The 25790-nt window shown below is 38.1% G+C and overlaps 1 protein-coding gene across 5 annotated transcripts in view; it reads right to left on the bottom strand.

Moving 5' to 3' along the window:
* Positions 1-4422: 4422 nt before the first annotated feature.
* USP6NL (USP6 N-terminal like) overlaps positions 4423-25790 on the bottom strand; it is a 111243-nt gene continuing 89875 nt past the window's right edge. For all 5 annotated transcript variants that reach the window (XM_021530972.3, XM_021530975.3, XM_021530974.3 and 2 more), the window contains 5 exons: positions 22902-22996; positions 21295-21360; positions 21108-21207; positions 18828-18980; positions 4423-7975 (listed from right to left, as the gene is read on the bottom strand). In XM_021530972.3, coding sequence (XP_021386647.2) covers positions 6543-7975; positions 18828-18980; positions 21108-21207; positions 21295-21360; positions 22902-22996 — 1847 coding nt within the window. In that variant the 3' untranslated portion in view covers positions 4423-6542. The remainder of the gene's footprint in view (positions 7976-18827; positions 18981-21107; positions 21208-21294; positions 21361-22901; positions 22997-25790) is intronic.

Here is a 25790-nt window from a genome sequence, read left to right as displayed (position 1 = left end):
TTGTCTCTAAGGTATACTGAGGCCAAGAAGACTGTTTTAAAACCACTTTAATATAAGCATGATACCCAGTTTGTTCTAGGTTACCTTCATGAGGCTTGTGTCCAGGAATTTGAAACTGCTGATTTCCAGAATGGACCCAACTCCTCCTCCTCCAAGAGCACAGGTTCTCCATGATGTGCTTCAGCCAGGATACTGCTGACCTTGAGTGCTGTGTGCAGATTTGGGCACCACAATATAAGGGAGATATAAACTATTAGAGTGCATCCAAAGGAGAGAAACCAGGCTGGTGAAGGGTCTAGAGGCCATATGAGGAGTGGCTGAGGGCACTTAGTCTGTTCAGCCTTGAGGAGACCAAGGAGAGACCTCATTGCAGTTCCAGCCTCCTCATGAGGGGAAGGGAGGGGTGAGCACTGATCTCTGCTCGGTGGTGACAGTGACAGGGAATGGCCTGAAGTTGTGTCAGGGGAGGTTTAGGTTGGATACTAGAAGAGGTTTTTCCACCCAGAGGGTGGCTGGGCACTGGAACAGCTCCCCAGGGCCGTAGTCACAGCACCACCAGCCTGGCAGAGTTCAGAAAGTGTTTGGACCATGCTCCCAGGCACAGGGTGTGACTCTTGGGGTGTCCCGTGCAGCGCCAGCAGCTGGACCTGGTAATCCTTGTGCTTACCTCCCCTGTGAAATTTCAGAGGAACAAAACCCCAATGTTGCTAAAAATAAGCTTTACCCCCACAGTACCAAACTCTACCCCCAAAGGTTAAGGCAGTTAAGCATCATCACATTTGAGAACCAGCCCTTCTGCTTCAAAACTGTGTTAAATTTTACTATAAAGCACACATTGCTGTTGGGTTCAAGGGCAGCCTTGCACCAGTAAAGTTTTTTCACTTACCTGTATTGCAAAACCCCAGTTTTCATGCTGAGTGCTAACATGCCTGAAAATACCACCCAACCCACCTGATGGTAGTAGCACTGGAGATATACCATCAACCACTAAGATCAATTTACTACCTATGGAGTCATTCCCAGATCTGAGCTCTCTTTGGGGAAATATGGGAACAGGAAAGTTTAAAAAGAAGGCAGATTAGAAAAAATAATCTAATAGGCTTTCTGTTATTGAAAAAACCCAATTCCTAAGGGACAATACCACAAAGTATTCTAAAAGATATTGCTGAACTTCCAAATACAATGACCAAAGTGGATGGTTTGAACCAAACGTCAGCTTCGGTTCTCCTAATTAGAGAGAGGAGCTCAGGCACCCCAGTTCCCAGCCCTGGCTTCAATTTTTACCTAATTTTCAGCAGAAAAATCTGACAAAAGCAATGCATTACCAGGAAACAGGTTACTTACTTAACCAAATCAAATATATTGGACTAGCAGGTCAGCTATAGCTCCAAGCTGGCATACTTCGGTGGCAGGACACAGCATTTTGCAAAAAATTCTTCTTTGGGCTGTGTGTAATATGGTTTTTGGTGCTTGACCCCAAGCAAAAGCAACCTTAGACTTTGGATTCCAGTGACTTGTACAAAAGTCTCCACCCTACAGCATCCTTCACCAACTGCCAAATTAAATTGCTTTCTGTCAGGAATTACCCTTTTTGGAAAATTTCTGACCAACTGCAATACTGAGAATATAATTTTTGTTCCCTTAATTTGCACATAATCTAGAAAGGAAAAACTGAAGAGGCAGATGATAACCTCTGATATACAGCAGAAACAGCAGAAAAAGGCATCACAAAGCCTCTGAAAAACATGTTGGCACATTATTAGAGAGAGAAGACAGAAGAATCACATCACACACAGCTCACCTTGACAAGGCTGACAATAAAATCAGTAAAACAAACAAAAAAAGGAAGAAAGAAAAGTCAGAACAAGATAGCTTTGTTTTCTCATCATTCATTCTAAAAGTTCCATTGATTTTCTACTAACATATTAACTCCGCAAGCACAAAGAAAAACAGTTGGTGTGAGCAGAGAGAATCAAATCACTCAGGAGAGGGACCTACATGTTCCCTGCTGCAGTAAGAAGTTCTCTTGGCACAGAAAACCCAGAAAATGTTGTCTTTCCCAGGATTTGGCAACCATTTTAAGGCCATTCCAAAATGACTGCAATTATATTTCCAATTTCAATTGCTGGCCTAGTCATCTCCTCATTGCAACTCTGCCAGTAAAAGCATTTAGATTGTCTTAATATTGCCCAAAAGCAACTGCAGCAAATTATGCAGTAGCTTCATGCAATCTAAAGAGGAGCCTGAACGATACTTGGTTAAGTAGCTGTTAAACTGTAACTATGCTACGTTTACAGAACTCTACAAAAATGCAGCATTTAAAGGACTACAAAAAAAGATATATTTTCCTCTCACTGAATTATCAAAAGTGGAATGTTCTCTGCTGGAAATGAAACGGTGGGCGTTTGATGGTATATTTTAAATAGTATTCTTCTTTGTGCATGCAGTGTAATGCCACCCAAGGGGGAGATTAAAAAAAAAGTCTGCAATTTGCAAGTCCATTTCAAAGTCATATTGAGGATGATGTGAAATTCAGGATAGGAGTCTTGAGAAGAATCTCCCTGGAAAATGTCTGTGTACCTCAGGGAAGCTTTGGATTTCCTTCCCCACGCTGGAAGGCTGCTCTGTCTTTTGACACTTCAATGTTGTTTACTGTTTGCATCTAATTTTGGAATTATTCCGTGGTTTATTACAATGCTGTATCTTTGACTAGCTATAAGGTACTTCTCTTCTGCATCCTCCATGATTTCTAAAAATCTCTGGCTTTTTTCCTTGAAATTTCACTGATGGTGGGGATAGAACAATTACAACCAGGGATTCATCCTGCTGACAGATACTACCACGGTAACTGGCATTTGCACATTTTGGCCATGAGAAAAACAGGACTGTCTACTTCAGTCTGGTAATTTTGAAACAACTGCAAACAATATCATGCTTTAAGGCTTTAGGTAGTGATCAGCAGGTGTAGGAGGGAACACTCTCCTTAACAGACTTCTGGCTAAACAGGTTTTCTCTTTCCTCTGTGTTGCATTCCCTAAAGCATTACAGACTGGCCACATTTGGATGTGGAGAAAGGGAAAGAATTTTCCTGAGGGCAGTTTCTCTTCCTTAGCTGCCCAGGCAAGTGGATGTTTAGATTCATCACCAAATCTGATGCCAGAATTTTCCCCTGGAAGGAGAAGCAGGGATGGCTTCTGTCTTCACTTGCAGCACATAACATAACTTGGTTATACAGGTAAGCAAGCACTTGGATCTTGCCATCACATCCCACTCACCAAAAAGGTTAAGAGTACCAATGATACCATCCTCCCTATCTTTCTTCAATGGCCACAACAATTTGTACTGCACAAGACTAAAAGCTTCAGTACCACACTGAAGTCATTAGATCTAATCTAGCAGAGCATCCTAATGAAAGGGAAAGCAATCACAGCATACACTCAAGGCCCTTTCTTTTCCCTTTAAATCCCAATTAATTTCACTAAATTTTTGCCATACAGAAGTTAGACATGTCTCCTTACTTAGTCTTCCATGCTCCTCTGTGTTAATTCTCCAAATCCCTATGCTGAATTTGTCTCACCAAGCACAAGGAAAGCCTTGACAACTAACTTGGACAAGAAACTTACAGTTTATACAGCTCAAAGCAGAGATCTTGAAAAACTATTAAACCATAGGAAGAAAAAAAAGGTCTCAAATATTTTATATTGGTATTTACCACTCCACTGTTTTCAGATCAAAGAAAACAATGACAGCAAAGCTCTTGTGAGGATATCTAAGCCATGACACTGAGATGAGCCCCTCCACCAGCAAGGCACTGGCACAGCTGCGTCTCCCTTCACTCTGCATCATCAAGTGGGTTTTGTTACTGGCACAAATTCAAACCTCAAATGGCTGTACCTTGAGTCTGGTTTGTCCAATTAAATGAAAATAAAACTGTATTTTGCACTACAATTAGACGACACAAGGCTGGGTTGCTTTTCTTTTAAAAAAATCAACTCAATAGCATCCTCCAAACATGTGAGAGACAGAAGCCACAGTAAGACTATTATTTTGCATTTTGATCAATGCAACTTTGCAAATTCCTTATGCCAACAATTCTCTTTTAAACTGGTATTGGGTAATATTATTAGAACAAAACCAGAAAATAATGATCACAGTTTATGCTCCTAGCTTTTGCAAATGACAGGCTATGGTTTAGCAGTGTAATAAACTATAATCAATAATCTTGCCACTTCTGCAATAATGCAAAAGCACTATATAGATTTTATGCACACTGCTTAGTCTAAAAATAAACATGTACAAATTAAATAGGAAACATCATATATATACACATGATTCATTTATGAAAAGCAATTATTTGTGCTGAGAATAGCTAAAGTCCAGTTTGGAGGTAATAAAAAAATTAAGAAAGACAAAACAACATAAGCTTAATTATTATTATTTTAACATGTTAAAAATACAGTCACATCAAAATAGGGTACACAGTTATAAAACTGTTGCAGATGAAATAAGAAAATAGTGTGTATATATTTTATATATAAAAATCTACAGTATTTACTAATGCTGATACATATTTTGGAGCCTCAAGTTGTTTGCACAAATAAATTGTACAGCTTCATTATGAATTACAGAACCATCATTAAACACTGAGATTATTACACTTAGCCACAATATTATATACATACATTTCTAAGCTGCTGTAAGCAATCAGAACTAAAGTAAGCCCAAGTAATATTTATCTTCACAATTTTAGTTTAGAATTTCAGTGTAGTGCTTGGCTACAGTTACTTCGCTGCAGTTTGCAATTTTTAAAATATAAAATTGCCCAGTTATTAAAAATTACATCAGATACGTTATATACACACAAAAAAATGTTTTGAAACATACTACGTAAATGTTACTTCCATTTGTAAAAATTGTTTTACTTCTGTACCTTAAAACTTACAGAGCCAACCTGCAGCAATAATAGGCACTAAAGCTCATTCTTTAAAGGAAAAAAAAATAATATCCATTTCTATGTTTTCGGTTAACAAACCTTACAAAAAAAAGGGAACAGGACAACCTTCCAAACTGGTGTTGATAACAATGTTTAGTACTTCAGTATTAGAGAAATCTCTCTGTTCAGCACTCCAAGGACCTCTCCTGGTGAGACCCTCCTCTGCCTCAGCTCCGGGAGAGAGGTCAGTGTGTCCTGCAGCTTGCAGGACTCCACCCTACACGTGCCACTTCACCTGCTTCTAATTTCACCCCCAATTCACAGTCAAAACAGACAGGAAAACACGAAGTAGAAAAGGCTGCAAACACTAATTAGAATTACTTACATCAGCAGGAGTTTAAGGTTCCTGTTAACAACAAGTCAGGGTCATTTTAGTGTAAAACACCGCGCAGTGTGAGCCCGACAGCACAGCAGCACACGTCCCACCACAGACAGGAACCCACCAGCAATGTGGGGGGAAAAGGGCAAAACACAACAAAATCCACTCGACAAGGGACACTGCATATTCACACAGCTCAAGGAATGCCAAGCTTGGAGCAAAGCTCAAACTCCTGCATGCACTTCACAGAGGTGTCAACCAGCTGTGCAATTCTTTGATACCTGTGAGATTTGGCCCTGCAACCAGTTTGAGTCTGACAGCACAGCATGGCAAAAAGTGAAGGGTGCAGCACCATTTCTGTATCTGGCATTAGTCTCACTGTGCTTCAGTCTTTTGCATATAGAATGACATTCTGAAGGTAGATTTGGATGAGAAGGTACAAATTCTCCATTTTTGATGCACTTAAAAAACTCCTAAACACTGCCCTAAATTTAAGCACCATTTCTTAGCCAGATTAGAGAAACATTTTTGGCTTTCTGCTTTTTCCTGCCTTCTCCTTCCTGCTGAGTAAAATGACAAACAGTAGTCAAAGGAGAGGAAATTAACTCTCACATATGATTAAATTAATAATCCCAAAGCATCTGTCCTGCCCAGAACAGATGATGGGATGCTGAGGCAGTTGTATAAAAATGACAGAAATTCCCATTCAAAAAGAATGGCTTCTCAAATAAATTACAAAGAAAAATAATATGAAATAAAAGTACTTCACAAGCTTTGCCCAAAGTTAAATGAATTTCAATTTAAACTCTTTAGCTCTTTTCCATATGAGTTTGTGTACTGTAAGTGCACACTCACACAGCCGCACACACGCACACATCTGTACAGTGCATTAACAATGTCAGTCAAAACTTTTCAGTGTGTTACAAGTTTTAGGCATAAGGATTGTAACACGAGTTATTTAAAATGTAAGGAGCAACAACAGCATGAACCACATGATGTAAATGAGCTTATTGCTATGTCTATGTGCATTAGATCACTTCCAGTAGCTTCCATGCAAGTCCAAGAACTCCACCAGCTTTCAACCAAAGTCTGAAACATCTCTGAAATAGTGTCGTTATTTTTGAACTCACACGGACCATCCACATTTCAGAGAACTGAGGAGGATACTACTAACACAGTACTGTTCAACTGGTTTTGATTCTTGCCATTTTACTAAGCACAGCCAGATTCTCAGAGAAGCACAGACTCATGCATAGACAATCCATCGGTTCTGTTCCGATAGTGCTGGGCTTGAGCTGATGGGTTTGCATATTGGTACTGTGGGGAACCATTCTCTTCCAAGGCTGGGGAAGTCCTGTATCTCACTGGACTACCCACGGAAACAGCAGGAAGACTGTGGTCTTGTAAAGGTGTTGGCTGAAAATGCTGGGATTTCTGGAAATTATCCATGTGGCCTTTGTTAAGGTCTTGGCTCCAATGCTGCCTGTAGTGTCTGTAGATGCAGGCGGCGTCCAGACACTTTCTCTCCTCTGGTAGATAATCTGGAGGGATTATGAACTTGACACCTGGAGAGGATCTCGAGTTGCTGGTGTATGCATCAACAGGAGCGACTTCTGTCTGAGTAGGGGCTGGTGAAAGAGGAGTTTGGCGACCGGCAGGATAGGAATTAATTTGCAGTTTATTTGGGGAATAATCTACTGACATAAAAGGAGCGTATGGCCTTCCAGAGGGGCTGGGCCGATTCCCGTGGTAATGCAGAGATGCAGAACTTGTACTGCCTATACTGGAAACATGCTTTGGAGAATTCCCATAGTAAGTAGGAGGATTACTATAACCTGGCAGTGGCTGTTTTACATTCAGTCCATGAGATGGACCATCAGAATGAGATGTATATTTTGGAGATCTGGGCTGTGAAGTGAAAGTAAAATTATTGGGTACTTTTAATGGAGCTGGTATTTTTTCCATTTGCTTTCTTGGACTATTAGAAAATGCTACATGCCTAGGACTTTGTGGATGAGCTCTCTCAAGCATTTCTTCAACAACAGTCTCATTCTCAGTTTCATCCTCTGAAACATTGTCATACTGAGATGCATTAGACTCTCGCTTACCTTCATCAGCATCCAAAACCCCCACCTTCTGCTTTACATTCAAAGGCTGCATTTCTCCAGGACTTGGTGGTGGGCCCAAAACAGAATGGTTTACTGGTCTCCCTTTCACCTCTGCAGTAAGTTGCATTGTCTTTTCCATTATTTTGATATCAGATGGTTTATTCCACTTAGGTACAAATTCCCTTCTTGTATTGGAAGTAGCATTAGAATTCTGATTAGCAGCTGCATTATTGTATAGACTTGAGTTGTCTTGCTCTGCTGGCTGAGGCTTTTTTCTGGTATCCACCTCATTCTTAGGCAAACTGTTTTGTGTCTCTACTGGTCGAATCCTTTGCTGTTTTAATGAAGGTTTCTTTTCCACAGAATTGATTCTTTTTCGGTCATTTGGTGAACTTTCTGGTTCTTCTTCTGTGGATGGTCTTGTCTCTGTCCTTCTTGCTGCTTGTGTACCAGTACTGTTCTGTCCATTAAGCATTGGAGTAGAGTTAAGCACAGAAGGCAGAGGTCCTGATGGAATCTGCCCCAACGGCTTCTTTGGAAATTCATCTTCTTTACCTAAAACAAGAAGAGGAATAACATAAATTCACCTTTGTGTAGGAAACTTCTTTGATCTGTTTGTCATGCAAGCACAAATAGCTAGAAATTAACTGGGTCTCCCTCTGGGTCACCATTCTGCTGAACACCTCAAAGGTTCTTCTGTATACTGACATTGAACACCAATTTTCTTTAGCCTCTCATCCCAACCAGTTATTCCTTCCTACAGCTGATGCAATCTCACCAAACTTTTGCTCTATCATGATACTGATGGAAGAACCCTAATTTTCCTAGATAACATATTGTTTATAGTACCTACTCTGTACGGAACCCTCCTCACATTGTTACATTAAGCAAACTGCTTTGTCCACTTTAAAAATCCAATATTACTCTCCCAACAGATTGTTTTCCATTCATTTATCCTTTAATATTCACCTCTAGCAAGCCACACCATCAGCTCCTCCCTCACATGCATAAAGTTCCCAGATGACATCTCTGAACATCTCTCACTTCAGTTTTTGGGTGAAGCTTCTCATTAACATCTACACAATTATGATATTGTTCCCCCTTTCCTGTCTAGAAATTTCATCCTCAGTATGAAAAACCTCTAGTAAAAGGTTCTATACACAGATTTTTTTTTTTTTTTCAGCTCAGCTTTTTATGAATACAGAATCACTGAAGCAGCTGACACCAATACTGGCTACATCATGGTTTCAATTGAGTGTTCCATGGGTGGGTACTGCAGGGCACAAGAACATCATTTACAGAACAAGGACTGAATGGAAAGTTCTCCCAGACTGGAGCTCAACACATTGCAACAGCCAGTGGTAAACATCAACAGTGTGGGGACTCAGAGCAACCCACACTGACATACAGAAACAACGAAGAAATGTTTCATGGCCCGATGCTGCTCACAGGACAATTCACATCAAATTTTCTACTGCAATCTTTCTCCTTAGCAGTCAATGCCCTCCATAATTGCAGCCAAAGTATTTTATCATATCTACTTGCATATAACTTATTTAATTGTGTAATCCATTACTTTCCCATTATAAGAAGAAAAGGTCATGCACTTCTCATTAAATGTATTAATCTAGATTTAATTCATTTGATGTTCAGCATTTAAAAAACAAAAACCACAAAAGTTTTAAAGTCAGCACTACCAAACAAGTCCTATTCACTGTGTATCTATTTATAAACAGAAGCTCTGTTGTAGGGAGGAAAAAAGAAATTGCTGGCTACCCTTGCTTAAATGCTATGCAAAATAAATTACATAAAATGGTTGTTGGTAAAATTATTTTGTCTAATCCCTGCTTCTTCCTAAGGCAAGGACTGTAGAATCTCTTCCCATCAGAGATCAGAGAGCTAGCACCTCACTTTCTAGCTATTTGTAATTTAAATTATTTTTGTTTGTCTATAAGGGTTCACAGGAGTGAATACACACAATGTCTCTCCCTGACAAGGGCTGTAGTTACAAGTGAGCTATGTTCATTTATACAGCCATGAGCAGGAACTCAGTCTTTGATGAGTGGTTCATGATACAGATACACTGAGGAAAGCCAGCAGCCAAGGTGACTGTTATTTGTTATAACAGCATAACAAACTACCAGCATGGATCAGTTGCTATATAAACAAAAAGAAACCTCTCAGTTTGAGCCAGGCAGACCATTGCAGGAGGACAGCAGAGAAGAACACAATGATAAGATAAGAACAAGTTAACTAAATAAAGGCATTTAATAGAAACAGCCTAGATTTGCCAAACAATTAAACTAGTGTTTTCTTGATTTCTCTTTGTAAGGGCCAAAGGTCATATGGAAACGTAAAACCTACCCTTTGCTTCAGAAAAAATTTCAAAACCTCACTTCACATACAGCACACACAGAGAGGCCAGGCCTCAGCACTAGGCTACAGTCAGTGGCTCTTGGAATTACAAGTCTCATGTTTGGTCTCCTTCCATATGGGCCCCCACTATTCCAAAATAAAATCTGGAACAGGGCTCTCAGACCTGCACCCCCAGCAAGGGAGGGTTCCACCATTGGAATAACAGATCAGGGGACAAAAGAAGGAGTTGCACAGATGCTGTAAAAGAGATTATTTAACAGCTCTGCAATACACTGACTGCAGCACCAGCCTCTCCAAAAGTGTCCTTTAGTCTTTGTGAATAGGAGTTCACTTTCTGAACTTCTGTTTGGCAAGAGGCATTTGTATCACTTAATTCTATCTGCATCCTCAAATACACCATCAGGCAAAGCTGAAGACCTTGTCTCCTAAATAAAAGTGAATTTTGCACATAATAAATATTCCTGATACTTAAACCATAGATTGCAGTGCTTTCAGTCTCACTAATCTTGCATGTGAAAATAGCATGAAGTCTGCATTAAGAAATGATACTTTGGTACATACAAAAAACCTGCCATCTAAATCATACAGAACTAATCTTTATGGGCTGCTAATCCATTTATAGCCTCCAGGAGATCCAAAGTAGTTATGGAATAGCACAAGAAAATGGCTCTGCAGCATTGCTAAATTATTTAATTTCTGTCCTTGTATAGAAGACATGTATTAGAAAAAGTGTTTACTTTCTTCCACACTTTAAGTTAAAATATTCTAGTCATATATATAAAAACCTGAAGACCAGTTCCTCTGGTAGCTGCAATGCTTCCTTCATTTGCCCAGGGTCATCAGAAGCATGAACTGATTTATTTTCTCCCAGCTTTTATTCTAAGAAATGCCTACAGAGCAATAGTAGATTCCTTTAAATATACTAGGTTGCACTATAAAGGTAGGGTTTGTGTGAGGTTTTGGTTTTTAATTTCACACACTTAAGGCTTCCTAATTACCATTAAGCTCTAATAAACCCAAGTGAGAATACTGCAGACATTTTTATTGAATTTTATCGAGGCTGCTTTGTGTCACCTTTTCTTCTCATTTCAGGGTAAGGGAACACCCTACAGCCAGGCATATGTGGGCTGCATGGTCTATATAATGCATCCTATAACAGGAATAACAGCTGTAAAATGACTATCAGAGAAATCTTTCCATGTCTGCAGTGAAATTGCTAGAACTCAACACTAATTCACAAGGAAAATATTGCAAGAGAATAATTCATTTAGAAGAAAACCTCTGCATTTTAAGAACGTGATACCATGTTTATAGCGGTTACACCAGAGCTCAGTGCGGTCAGGGAAAACAAAATACTGAACAATGAGAACGTGTGGAAAAAGGCTCAGGGGAGAAAAGAAGAAATACAGGTTGAACCTGAGCCACAGGACGTCCACAAAACTTGGTTTAACTTGACCTTGGATGCCAACAAGGGGCAGTGGTTGCTCAGTCACCCACATCTCCTTGTGGGACTAAGCAAGGCCACGTTGCTGGAGGTACCAACTCAGGAATGAAGGCTACCAGAACAGGACTTGTTCTGGTTCAAAGGTGCTCCAGCACTGATCACCTCCAGCCATAAAAAAGCACTGAGAGGAAAGGAATTGTGTAAGGATCTATGATGTTGCAGCAAAAAGACATCTTGCAAACCAGTCACCTTCTAAGGAATTTTTCTGAAACTGCAAAATGGCTACTTAATTCTAATTGAAGTGTACAGATCATACATAAATACCTATACACACAGAGAGTTGCCACTTCCAGTGAAACAAAAACTTAAAAAAACAAGCAAACAAACAAAAAACACTCAAGGAAAACCTCCAGAAGTTCCAAAAAAGTTCACAAAACAAACAAGTAGAGGATAACCAAATTACCACCATGCACATGACTACAATGGGACACTCTTCAAATGCATAAAGAGCATGCCAACTGTGTTTGGGAATGCTTTAAAGCAGCCCACTATCAGCAATAACAGCAAGAAACCCACAACACTGCATGCTAGGAAGAAAGAAAGAAAAAAGGTAATAAAAGCAAAAAGCTGAGGATAAAAAACCATCATGCAAAAGCAAACAAAAGAAACCAAGTCACAACAAACATCCCTACCTGAAGAGGAACACAAACAGCTCGCCAGACAAGCATGCAAAAGCACCAATTCCTTCCAGCCCTGTTTCTTTTATCTAACATTCTCCCACTCCAAGTCTGCCTAAAGCCTCACACACAGCTCTCAACCATCTCCTGTACTACTTCACCTACACTCACTGTTCAAACTCCTCAGATCTGAGCCGGAAGAAATTTCAGTTGGATGTTTTAAGGAAACTGAATCGGATATCTGTTTGTGTTGGTGATCCAAGATCTGAGTTAATTCACTGTCAGACTGAGAAATGAAGAAACTGCCAAATTCTACAAGAAGTACTTTTGGGATAAGTGCTTTTCTATACAATCTGTGGTATTTACATACAAGAATTGAAAGCATTTTAAAACCAGAAGTTAAGACATAGCTGTCTAGCTCAGCTGTGACTGTTCTGACCTGTACAATAATCAAAAAAGTCCCTTTGTCCTCTGAAGCAATCTGAGTAATGAGATTTTTCCCAAGTTGCCAGTATTCCTGTGAGATATGGATGTGTCTACTTTCATCCCTATCTCCTTCCTTCCTTCAACAGAGTAGGTTTCTAGACAGTTTAGTTACTGGCTTTTCCCAAAAACAAGCACTATAATAGCTTGTATCAGAGTTTACAGAGCAGAAACTATAGATTTTTTATTTTTTCTTTAAAAGAAAGGTAGTGATTTAGTTTGCTTCTATGCAACATAGCATAAAATAAGTAAACAACAAAGGAAATATGGCGAAAAAATGGGTGAGGAAGGAGAACAATGGAAATAGAGGGAGACAACTTAAGCAAAACAAGGAACCACCAGGTGCTTGTGTTTGTTGTTGGCAAACATATTCCCTGACAAGAAAAGGAGCAAAGCAAATATGAGCAGATCTGACTGTCCCCCAAAAGATAAGAAAGATAAGCCATATTAAAGAAAGTTTGACTCTTTACTTCCTCCTGCTCAAACAAGCCTTGGCCACCACCCAGTGGAAGTCGATCTCCACTACAAGACTTTTACAGATAATTGCTTCAGGAGGCACTAACAGCCTCGTGCATCGAGTAGCAGACATATAATTGGAGTAAAGTGCTTTAAGTGCTCTCTCCGGTGAATAACAGTCTAGTCCTTAATTTCAGCACCAGAATACATGCACTTTGACTGCTCTAACACAATTTTCAAGGATAGTAATGGTCATAAAAAAAAAAAACTCTTAAAATGACAACTTGAAATTCTGTGTTTATTTTCGACCAGTGACATCCCATCTTCTTCAGTTTACAAGACCAAGTAAATTTTAAAGAAATTTGAGTGTCTGCACTAGAATCTCTAGCTGCTGTCTGAAAAGTCAACCTCTGCTCCTCCTTCCTTTATATGCCATCTTTGGCAAAGGAGTTGCTACTTGAAATACTGCTGGACAACTTAAAAGGAAACTAAAAGCACTGTTTGCCTCTCTTGCAGCTGTGTCACTTCGACAGTAAGGAAAACTTATTGTATAAACATCTGCATTCAGATAAACAACAGAAATCTTAACAGATTTGGTTACTAGGCAGACGATACAGGTGATGAGCTGCACATCTGTAAGGTGCTCTTGCAAAAAAGAAATTTCTAAACTTAACCACTGTTTTACATTCCCAATTCAACATTTCTTCCAGAAAATACACTTTCTTGAAAAGTCAGTTTTAAACAGCAATCTGAACAATGACCAACACAACTATTTGGATCATGTGTTGAAACATGCAAGTTTTAAACAGCAAAGATTTTTAAATGATGCAAAGCCAAAGTCTAAAACTGCTTAGGATATATACTAACTGTATTAGTGTAACTCCACATATTACTTTAGTTCATAGTATTGTAAAGTAGCTGCATCACACAAAAAACAAAGTAGAAAAAAATAGTTTAGTTTATTAAAGAATTCAGTGCATTGTCTGAAATAGCTACTTGTGTATCCTTGAAGTACAAGAGAAAAATCCAAAATTCCTCTGAAACAAAACACAACCAAAAGAAAGACACCATCAGAAACAGGAAAGTCAAGCTGATTTACATATTTTTCTATTGCTATGGCTGCCAGAAGGCTCATTAACAAGAGAGAACAGACATTATTTAATAGATTACTGAGGTAGTATACATTTCTGCACTATCACTGATTACTGTGTAAAATAAATTATCAAATAAAATATACTGATAATAAATTTAATAATTTCAAAAATAAATATCAGATAAACATTTTAAAATTTATGGCAAATGCAAGATTCAAACTTTTCTAGTTTTCACCAAATACAGAAAAGATTGTGAAAACTAGAAGAACTGCAGTTTAAAAGTGGTGTCAATCACAAGGACATAAGCAGATTCCAAATTTGCCAATATTGCTTTAAAATTAAGGTACAAGACCTTTGTCTTTGATTTAAGGCCTTCAGCTGCTGCAAAGTCTATTATATAAACTTTCTGTCATAAAAATCCAACCCTGCCCACCCTTTTCAGGACCCTTATATTAAAACACAGGTAAGAAACTGTCTCAAGAAGAGACCTGAGGGGCCTCACACCTTGAAAATGGGCCTGGCTGTCTTGTTTACAAAACACTGGATTAATAAACTATTTTCAGCAACATATTTTTAATACGAAACTTTCACTGGTAAGCACTTCTGTTTATTAAAGTCAGACACTATAAAAATCTATCCATATATAAATATTGTTTATTAAGCATTGCATTATTCATGTAGTCCTACAGGAAAAAAATTACAGCAAAGCTATAAATTCTATCCATATCTTGTGAGCATTTATATAATTTAGCTGCTGTTTTAAATAACAGACAAGGAAACAATTTGCATCAAGGAATTTTGGAAATCAATGGTGTATACCAAGAAAATTTTTCTCATTATGGTCTTAATATCACCCTTGAATTAAGTAAGAGATGGTTGAATTTACATTGGATCTGACTCCAGGAGAATATGTACAGTCACACAGATTTAGGTGAGAGTGCTCTTCAAGAACCAGCCAGGGTATGGACATTCTTCATCACATTCCAGGCAATCCAAAAAATACAAAATGCCTTTTCTTTTTGAGGCTTTGTCAGAGGAGTACCTTCAAGGAGAGATTCTATGTACAGCTGTCACAGTCTCCCTTCTCCAAGGTCTCAAAAACCACAGTTCCCCAATCAAAGGTGAGCTCAGCACACAAACCCCTGTCTCCAGAGTCATGGGAATAGAGGGATACCCACCTTGGGGTGTAGGAACAACATCAGAGTTTCAAACCACCTCTGCAGGCTGGAGTTGCTAAGTATGGGCTGCCCCACACTGGTCAGCACTTGCTGGAAATCAGCACAGAAAGGAAGAAAATCCTTGGCCTTCTTTATGCAAAACAGCCCTGGTATTGGCAAAACCAGTGCCAATCACTGATAGCCAAAATTAGCAAGATCTCCTGAACACGCATTTCTTCTGGCTGAGCATTTTAAGGGCTTTGTCAGAGAGAAAATACTAAACAAGTCCCTTCTTTCTCTGCTCTGAAGGGAACAAGGAGCTCCTTAATTCAGTGAGAGAAGCCATGGAAGAAGTGAGCCAGAGAAAGCTACATCAGACATAAACAGACATCCACTTTAAAGTAACACAAAAGTTATTACCTCTTTTAATATCCTACTGCAGCTTACCCTACTAGGGCAGGAAAATCTATACCGCCTAACAAAGGATGCCAGATGGAAAATTCCACTGAGCTTAATTAGCTCACTGCTATTCCTGGATGACTGATACTGATGCAACTGCAAGATGAAGATTTTTTTTTTCTTGATCCTAACATGCATTTTTACTTTAGCTCTTAAAGGTGTAATTTTTGCTCAGTGTAAAAGAAAAAAAGAACAAGATAGGAAGCAGTGCTTTGATTTCAGATAAGAAAACTAAAATAAACATTCTTTTCTCAGGCTACTTAAATGAGTGAAATATTTCTCAGTGAATACTTAAATGAGCACGCTGGTATTTTTTGTGGTCATATCACATATATTCCATACGTTTTGGATGAAATTAGAAGAAAAACAGTGGAATTCAAGGTAGTAAAACATTTGCATGGGTGTTGCATGGCCAGGTTTTGACAACCTGTGGGAGGGACCCCACCCTTGAGAAAGGGAAGAGTGTGAGGAGTCCTCATCACAGAAGAAAGAAGCAGCAATGTACAATGAACTGAGCACAACCCCAATTCCCTGCCCCTCTGTGCTGCTGGGAAGCAGGAGGTAGAAAAAAAAAAAGGGGAGTGACTTTGAACCCATGAAGAAGGGAAGAGTGGGGGAAGGTTTTTATAAAGGTTTTATTTCTCACTATCCTACTCTGATTTAATTGCTAACAAATTCAGTTAACTTCCTCGAGTCAAGTCTGTTCTCCCCATGATGGCAATTGCTGAGTGATCTCTCCCTGTCCTTGTATTGATCCAGAAGTCTTTTCTTGTTTTCTCTCCTCTGCCCAGCTGAGGAGGGCACCTGGTATCCTATCAACAACACACAAGCAAAGCTGAATGTCTAGAGAATGTTCAAAACCTGAAAGAGAACACTGCTTGAAGACAGTAATCAATAAAACCAAAATTAAGAGAGTGCAGAAAACTCAAAAAAATAAAAGCAAAGGCTTATGAAATTCATACCAAGGACAAATGTGGCAGCCTCACTCAAGTAATAAGAGCAGAAAAGTCAGCTAGATTCCCAGGGATTAGGCTGAAGGCATCTTATTTTTAGTCTGTGAAAGGTTAAATAACATTCCCTTCTACCCCTAGCAAAAACATACCACACAGAAAGGCTTGCCCTGGTTAATCTGTAATCAAAAAGGAAAAAGCTCAATTCCAGCACCAACATACACTTCACTTTGCCTTTGCTCCTCCTGTTTTAAAATTAAACCTTCTCATTCATGTTCATGGGAAAAAAAAACAACACAAGAAAGACATTTTGTTTCTGATTTTTCTTTAGCTAGCAAAATTAAGAAGTTATGTATGGCCCAAAACATTTAGCATGCTGTCAGCTCACTGTATCAGAGGTTACACCTAAGTGTGCATGGTTTGAAACTGAACAATTGCATCCCACTGCCAAAATGTCTCAAGAAGAAGACAAAGTCACCATTCCTTGCTGTTGGTATCCACAAGAAGACTCAGTGAGTCTCACATTTTCACACCGCTGTCACAAGGGGAGTAGCTCTTATGTCGCCTAAATCCTCCTTGAATTCTCTATGAAAATTCAGAGTCTTCTCAAACAAACTTTCACTTGGATACATTTTATGTTCTATCAAAACAAAGGCCTTAAAACAAACAAGTTAGGAACAGACTGTCTGCCTTCTGCATCAAGAAAATTTCCAGTAAATTCCATATTTTCCACATTACTTACATACATGTGATTTTCTAGGCTGAAAGATACACTATCTCCACCAAGTAGCAAACTACAAAAATCTTTCCCAATTCTTCCCCTACCAGAGTTTCAGGTGGAACTTTTTTCACTGATGAATCATAAAAAAAATCTATGCATCCACAGAGAAGTGAAGCGGTTGGGATAACCCCCTCACTGTTGAAACATAACCATGAAGAACTCTGTATTTAGGATTGAGCAGACAGGACTCCTATGATCTATCTCCTTCTAACATGGTGGTGTGGAGCTGATGCTGAAGGACACAGCTGCTCTCAGATTTGTCACCCACTGCACAAGATGCCTGAGACAGCACCTGGCTGAAGTGTAGGGACAAAGAGCAACTTCTTCTGAAGAGAAAGTCAAAACTGAAACTCAGCTTGGGGAAAAAGGACGGAGAGATGATAGAATAGGAATGCTGTGGTGAGAAAGGGGAAGCAACAGATGAAAAGGGCAGAAAGACCTGTTGTGGGTGGAAGAAATTCTGATGGACAGATTGTACAGAAATTCAGGAACAGAGCAAAACACAGGAATAGGGAGCAAGAGAAATGGGAACTCAGAAAAGAAGCAAAATAAGAAAAATACACAGAAAGTGTTTGTACTTCATAGGAACAGATCTGAAGAAGGAGGTAAAACAGGTATTTACTTGTGATGAGGAGTTCTGACACAGCCCAATACTACATGCAATAAATAATGTCAACAGAAACAGAAAAATTAAGTTCATTAATGAAAGAACAAATTATCACAACAATGCCACACAGGCAACCTTTACTCTGTCACTTCCTAACTTCTGAAAGCTAACCACAGCAACTTATTAACTTCAAGGTAAGTTCTGCCATATTTTTAATTTAAAAAAAAAATGTTCTCACATACTTTTCTACAATTAGCAAGGATAAAGTAGAAGGACTCTGAGTAATTACATGAAAAATTCTAATTAAAGACTACAGAGATAGGGATAGAGAAGAAAATAGACTCTTAAGAAAAAGAGATCATATACATTTCATAAGGCCACGTGAAACAACCATCTCTTATCTGAAACCAAAAAGTACAAAGGCTAAAAATAAATAATGAAAACTATTCCATTAAACACCCAGCAAGTTTATCACTTGCAAAAAATTAAAAATCTGGATTTGACAAACAAAAGAAGCTATTTGACCTGAAGTTTGGTCCACATCTAATCAATCTACAAAACAGTCTGGATTCCCTGGCAATGTAGTGTTTCAGACACTTTGAAACCTTGGTATTTGAACCTCTATCAGAAAGGTTTTATAAATTCAAGTTAATAAAATTACCAGAACATGCTACTTTTCACAGTGCTTTGTCATTGCCTTAAAAACAGTAAACAAAAAAAAAAAAAAAAAGAGGAAAATTCACAAAAGGAAAAGTGGTGATTTTACACTGTAAAATATTTTTGGATAAAAACTCCCCAAATCTATGCAGTGATGAAGAGGAAAATATTTGCACAGTTTTCAACAGCATTAATTAACATTTAAAAAATTACCAATGTGTGAATAACTCCAAATATCTAACTCTGCATATTTGCAAGTTTCTTACCAGCTACTGGTAAATCCAGCTTTGCTCTTTTCAATTCTGATATAGAATTTTGGAGCTGCTCTATTACAAAGTCATCTTCATAGAAGAAATCCTTGGCTAAAGACTCCTGCAGAAATTCTACAAGCTCTTCCATTTGTAATTTCATCAGATGCTCTATATAAGGAGAAAAGATTACATTATACATTAAGATATCTTGATAATGAACACTCAAAAATGTACTTTAGTCATGAGGTGCTTTTGTTTTCAAAGTAGAATGAAAAACACTTGTTAATTAGGCAGATAACAGATTTCTACAAGTAGAGATCTAAAAATACATTAAAAATTCACTTGCAAGTCACTGTGGAAATCCTTTCTACACATTATTCTTTACTTAGGATGTTTTTCAAAAAGGGGCACCTTCAGAAAACGAACTACAAGTCATCCTCCTTGAGCTTTCTCATGTCCAACAGCTTCAGGCCTTTATTTGTCAGCCAGCATCCTCAACTTAAAACCACTGCTGTGGATCTGTACAACAGACATCATCTCTCTTATTGGGAGCTCTGAAAAGCAGATAAACATTTTAAAAATCGCTATTTACAGCACCCTCGTTCACAACTGAATTAACTCCCAATGAAATGATGATGGCAGTTCACACTTCAGAACCATTGCTTTAGGCTCTCTGAAAATTCAGGTCATATTTTGAAAGTCATTTTATAATTATCAGATTATTTTTGTTTCCCTTGTTACACAGCAATAAGGCCATGTCGATTGCAAGGCTGTAACTGCATACCTATGTCTCTTTTTTCATCATTTGTACATCCACAACAGTTTCAGCTGTATAATTTCAATATGGAAACCACAAAAAACTGTTTTGGTGCTGTAATAAAAATGCTCTTGGCGTGCATTCTACAATGACACTGACTGAATAGCTATACCATCCATGGTTTTGAGGGTAGACAAGAAATTGGGAAACAAATCAGAATCTGTCTTCTGCCAGCTTCTCTGCCAGCCGTGAGGTTCTGCCAGTGTTTGATCTTGGAGGAAGCTGCTGTGTACTTGCTAAGCAAGCAAATCCACACTCAGACTTTTTCCCTCAGGTCTTCCCATTAAAAGAGTGGTGAAAAAAAAAAAAAAATCAAGTAGATATCTGTTTGCAAATAAAGAAGAGAAACCAAAATGTTAAGCCTAATGATTTGCCTCCAAATGATTAGCTTTCTCAAGTGCAATAATGTAGAAGGTAACCTGTTCCATTTTTCAAAGTTGTTTATGAACAAACTAATGAAAACATCCCAGTGAGACAATAAGATAGCATCACCACAGTTCAAGAAGGATAAACTAGCAAGGAAATTAAAACATTGATTCTATGGGGCCCTCAATGACCTCTGCATTTACATAAGAGTCAAATGACTTCACAGAAAGCCAAAATCCCACAGGAGGAGTGTCTCAAAGTTCAGCTACAAGGTATCATCCTTAGAAATGCTCAAATCTATTTAGAAGCCAACATCCACCCTCAAAAGCTTTTTGGGTCCTTGGAACTTAGGATGCCAAGTCACTCTGGGGAACCAGACATAGATGCTTTAGACGGTTCTGTTCAAAATCTCAAATTTAATTCACCCAAAGTCAAGAGATATAGGAGAAGGTCACACAGGCAGACTAGAGAAATTCTGAATTTGAATTACATTCTTGGACAAACATTGGTATAAAGTGCCACAGACCGGTAATTCCTCATTGCTGAGGTATTTGCTGGTAGATTTTCAGCATTTAGTGGCACAGTCTTGATTCTTTGTGTGCTTTTTTGATTTAAATCCTGTGGGGGTTAAGAAGCCATTTCCCTACCACGAAACTACCACACTTTTCCCCATAGTTTAGTCAGTAATACAAATTACTTGAGGTCCAAACAACTTTTTTACTCTAATAAATACTTCTGTTTGACAATCACACTGCATTGGGCCCAGCTGAGGTGGAGTTAATTTTCCCCACAGGTGCCCTCACAGTGCTGCACTGGTGTCCAGAAAAGTCCATCTTGTTTTCTCCTTCCCCCAGTCCTGCTGATAAGTGAGGTATAGAGCATCTTAGTGGGCACCAGGATCCAGCCAAGATCAACCCACAATACACACACATTAATAAAGCAAAGATTTTTAACTTTTTGTGCATAAGGAATGAAAATTATCTGTTAGAAGCAGCATAAGGCATGTGGAAAACTAAGATTTTTTACACATTAAGGTCAAACTACACAAAATGAGAACAAAACTAGCTGAACCTCTGTTTAGGTTTCAAATGTTTGACAGATTTCTCTCTTACTTCTGTGCAGTTTCAGAATTGTGTAAGACATAGCAGTGAGAATCCGCTCTCCTTCAAGTATGTAGATATCCCATATCCTGAGGCTTAATGTAAAGGGAGTCTGCAATGACAGAATCAGGCAATGCTGTGAAAACAGTCTGCCCCAAGTCACAATTAAAAACAGCAACAGAAAGAAAAACATACTCACACGATCAAGAAAACACTGGAAAAACCACTTGGTTGTGTAAAAGCTGGTGGGCATATCCTGGGAGTCCTGCAAACAGCACAGAAGTTGAAAAATACTTTCAAAAATCCAGGTAATGCCTTGGACTCTCCATTAAAAAACATTTTCCCCTCGAGGCTAATGTACTCAATAGTAAACATAAATAATTAATTTAACTATATAAGACACTGTTACTTCAATCCAACAGAGGCAAATTCTGGTTTTTATAGCTTTTCTTCATCAATTTCACCACCTGAAGAACATGCATTTAGAGGTGCTAAAGTATTAATACATCCTAGATTTTTATCATGTTCTTGGGACAGAGGGAGCAGAGGATCAAATCCTCTCTCAAGAATATAAAGCAATATTCTGGGGCAACCCAAGTTCAGGCACAGGGTCCATTAAGTCTTTCATTTTCTCTGTAGCAAGGCTGACAATTCATGCCCAAGACTGAAAGGACTTCCTTACAAAAATACATATCCACCAGAAATTATTGGAAAACAACCAAATTCTTTGACCAGTGGGCCTCAAACAGGATGTAGGCTGATAAGTAATTTTATTTCTTAATTAAGGGGCCTGATTTGTCCTAGAGCACAGATAATCTATCAGGTATGACACCCACTCAAAGATTGCTAAAGCTTCTCTGCAGCTTCATGGAGCTCTTCTAAGTCCTTTGCACAGTAAGAAGAAAAGCCAGAGTAAAAGCTGAAACGTTAACAAATCCTGAATTTTAACTGTGGGATAACATCATATTCTATGCTTGCCAGATTCAGCTTTGCCAAAAATTATGGACCAAATTTGAGAACTGAGTTATACGAACACTGAATAAACAATGGACCAAATCCCTTTGGTTTATGTGCACGCTTTACTTTTGTCTTTGAGGAATTAACATTGGCTCATTTTAGTGACATACTCACAAGAAGAAATTAGGAAAAAAATGTTACTGCAAGTGAGCATCTCTTACACTACCTTTTAAGAACTGTAGCTGGATTCTGGCAGTACAAATGTACTGTTAAACAAAATTCTTGATGCCTACTGACAGGGCATTTTTCTCCCATTAGGAAAATAATTTACATCTTAGAATAAATATAGCCAATATTTAAAAAAAAATATTATTTTCTATTTAAAAACATTAAAAAAGATAAAACTCTACATGTAGCTTGAATGGACCATTAACCCCTCTTATCAAGGTTATTTTTTAAACAGAAATTAAAACTGGTTGGTCCTATAATCACCTCTGTTCAGAGATGAACCACAAGCTAAACATACAAGAACCCCCTGATAAAATGTTCTAGCATCAGTTTGCTTACAGAAGCTCACACAAGGCCAAAAAGAAGAACCACACACTGTCCTTTACTCAGAGGTCCAAAGTGAGACAGACATCCAAATTAATCACTCTTAGGATATAATTTTACAACTTTTCAAGATGCACCATAACTTTGTCTATAATGAAAACAACAGCACTCCTGCCTTTTAAAACTTCACTTGTTTTCCTGAAGTTTGCTTATTCTTGATTTAGTGGGTTCACCTGAACTGAAACAAGGTAGAAAGCTGTAAATTTGCATGGCTTGCATAGTGAAATAAATACTTACCAAATGCTGCTTAAGTTTGGACAAAAATTTCTTCAGAATTTTGTCATGATGTTCCTGAAACCTCATCAGTTTTGGAAAACCAGGAATAAAAAAACCTAAGAAAAGAAGTTGGTCACTTAACAGGTGTTTGTACTATAAAATGACATTAAAAAAAACCACTAAAGCTCCAAGAACATTATCCTTCTGTAAGACCACAGGATCTGAAGAGATATTCATAACAGTATTTTGATATTGTTTCTATACAGATATGCACATACCCCTGCCTAAATAGCTACAATCAGTACATTCCCTTAGTGACCATTATTAGATCAAAATGACGAATGACAGTAGATCCATCAGTCCTACATTAGTCAAACCAATATAAGATAATGTGGAAACCACATTTATTCTTTAAAAGAAAACCAAAACAAAGAATCACAACCCTCACCCACTAAAATTGAAATTATAGCGCAGAAAATTCATTATAGAAGGGCAAACAGCACAGGTATCTACTAGAACTGCATTGAAGAAAAGACCATAAAAAAAGACAAGAGTGATATTCTAGCAAGACAAATATCATGATTATATCCTACAAGTAAAGACTTTGAGCTCACACACCAGAAACAAAGGACATTAAAAAACCCATCTAATTATTTTAGTGATTACACATGGAAAACTCTAAGACCCCTTCCCAGCTGAGGTATCAGCAGAGTTAAATTTATTTAAAAACTCCAATATATTTTAAGCAGTTTGAAAACCGGAAGAACAAGTACAGACCCATAGTAGCCCTGCAACTTCTTTAAAAAGAGTGACTAAAGTCCCAAACCAAAAAGCAAAGCCTTTGTTGTTACCAATTGTGCAATTCAGTGCACAGTCACTAAAACATAAGATTTACTACCTCAGATTCACACAGGTTTAGTATTTCATAGATACAAATGCAAATTCTACAATACTTAAATGTCAGGTTTTATATTAGGAAATTTCAATAACACAGGCAAGGCATTTGGTGTTTTTCTTACTGTAAACAGTGACTACATCAAAGCTAATTAGCCATCAACAATAACAATAAAGGTTCTTTTTCCATGGAAGGTTGCTCTTTCACATTTACATATACCAACTCATTATCTTGAATTTTTAAGAAAGATCAATGGAAAAAAACTTCCAAAAAAGTTGATCATTTTCAGGGTCAGATGTCTGCATTTTATCATTTAGAGACTTTACATCATCCATACAATATGAAATACTACAGAGGCCAAATTCATCTCTTGATTTCATGTAGTTTCTGTACTAGAAATTAGTCTGGCTAATGGGCTGCAACCAAAAAGTATCCCAGGTTACTGTGTCAGGTAAAATTGAAAAAAAAAAAAACCATGAAAAACCCTGTCTGTGGGGAGAAGTTTTTGACCATCCTAATCTTGCCAATGTAATTCTAATTTAATTACTTAGCCAACTCCCATGATTTCCATAGGCAGATGCCCATTTTGGAGAACTATCTGATGGTCAGTGGCATCAAGTGCAACTGTAGAAGTTTTTCTTCATGGATATTGGCAATTTGGAACTGAAATTCCTTCAGCTTTAAAGAGTTGACAAACAGGGCTTTAAGCTACTTTCCCCAAAGAAGAACATACAAAGTGCAAACTATAATATGACATCAGTTAAGTCAGTTTTAATGTTTCCTTTCCAGAATCTACAGGAATATTTACAGATGCACAGTGACATTTAAAACACATAAATTGAAGGAATCACAGGAAATCTAGGTTTCCTGGACTTCTGGAGATTATCTGGTCCAACCTGCTGAAAGCAGAACCTTAGACTAGTTGGCAACATTTAATAAATGATAGATTTGGAACATATGAGTTATAATTAAAGTTTTATCAACCTCTATAAATGCAAACTTGCCTAGCAGGAACTGCCAAAACCCTTTCAGTGTGTATGATAAAGCTGTGACACAATGGTTCATATGCCCTGTGGAGAAGTTCATCAAGCCTTGGGGTACTCAAAGCACCCTCATGTCCTCTCCCATCACTTGACAGGTGTGTGACAGGAATAAAGGAGGGAAGGAAGGAGGTCTACAACATCTCAAGCAACTCATCTACCTGTGTTTATCCTCTTGTTTATCATGCACATGACTTGGTAAATAAGGACCTGATTTTTACTTACTTCCCCCAAAGTAAGCATTTTCTGTGAGCTTTGAGGAGCTCAATATTCTACATGGCTACAATTACACAGGTTTGGATTATTATGAAATCTATAGGTTGTTTTGGGGGTTTTTTGCAAGATGTTTTTAGTCTGTGTTATCACTGTGTAAAGCTTCAAGAAAATCTTTTGATATTTGATGAATTCAAAATTTCATTTATGACATTGACATCAGATCACACTTTTTTACTCCCACCAAGTTGATAGCTTTGCAGAACTGTAAACAGCAAAATAATAAACTATCCCTTTGTTTTGGGGGTGAATAACATTCAGGAACAAATAAAAGCCTGGGAAGGAAGATATCACAAAATGAGAAATTCTTCAGCAGGGAAAAGCAGTTAGAGCTTGTTGGAAATTTGCTAAAAAGCCCAAGTTCTGGATGACAGTTTTTCAGGCTTCCAAGAACCACAGCTTTACTAAATTACCAGAACTACAACATCACAAAGGTTTTGGAATTTGGACTTGTTTCATACCAACAGCCACAGAATATGCATAGATCATACCAAATCTGGCAAGGAAGGAGAGAACTACCAATAACATAAGAGCAACAATACCATGAGAGCAGGAAATTCTGTGTAGAGACATGAGGTAGAGACAAAACTGAGAAGCCTGAAGTTCATGCCTAAACACAAGTCCAGTTTTTACTGTAGATTCCTGTCCTGCCAAACGACAGCACAGCTGCAATATTACTTAACACATTCTGTATTAGGCTTC

This window comes from Lonchura striata, chromosome 5, assembly GCF_046129695.1.
Source record: "Lonchura striata isolate bLonStr1 chromosome 5, bLonStr1.mat, whole genome shotgun sequence".
Classification (NCBI taxonomy): domain Eukaryota; kingdom Metazoa; phylum Chordata; class Aves; order Passeriformes; family Estrildidae; genus Lonchura; species Lonchura striata.
The sequence above is the reverse complement of the archived record's forward strand: the minus strand, read 5'-3'. Positions and strand labels throughout refer to the sequence as shown.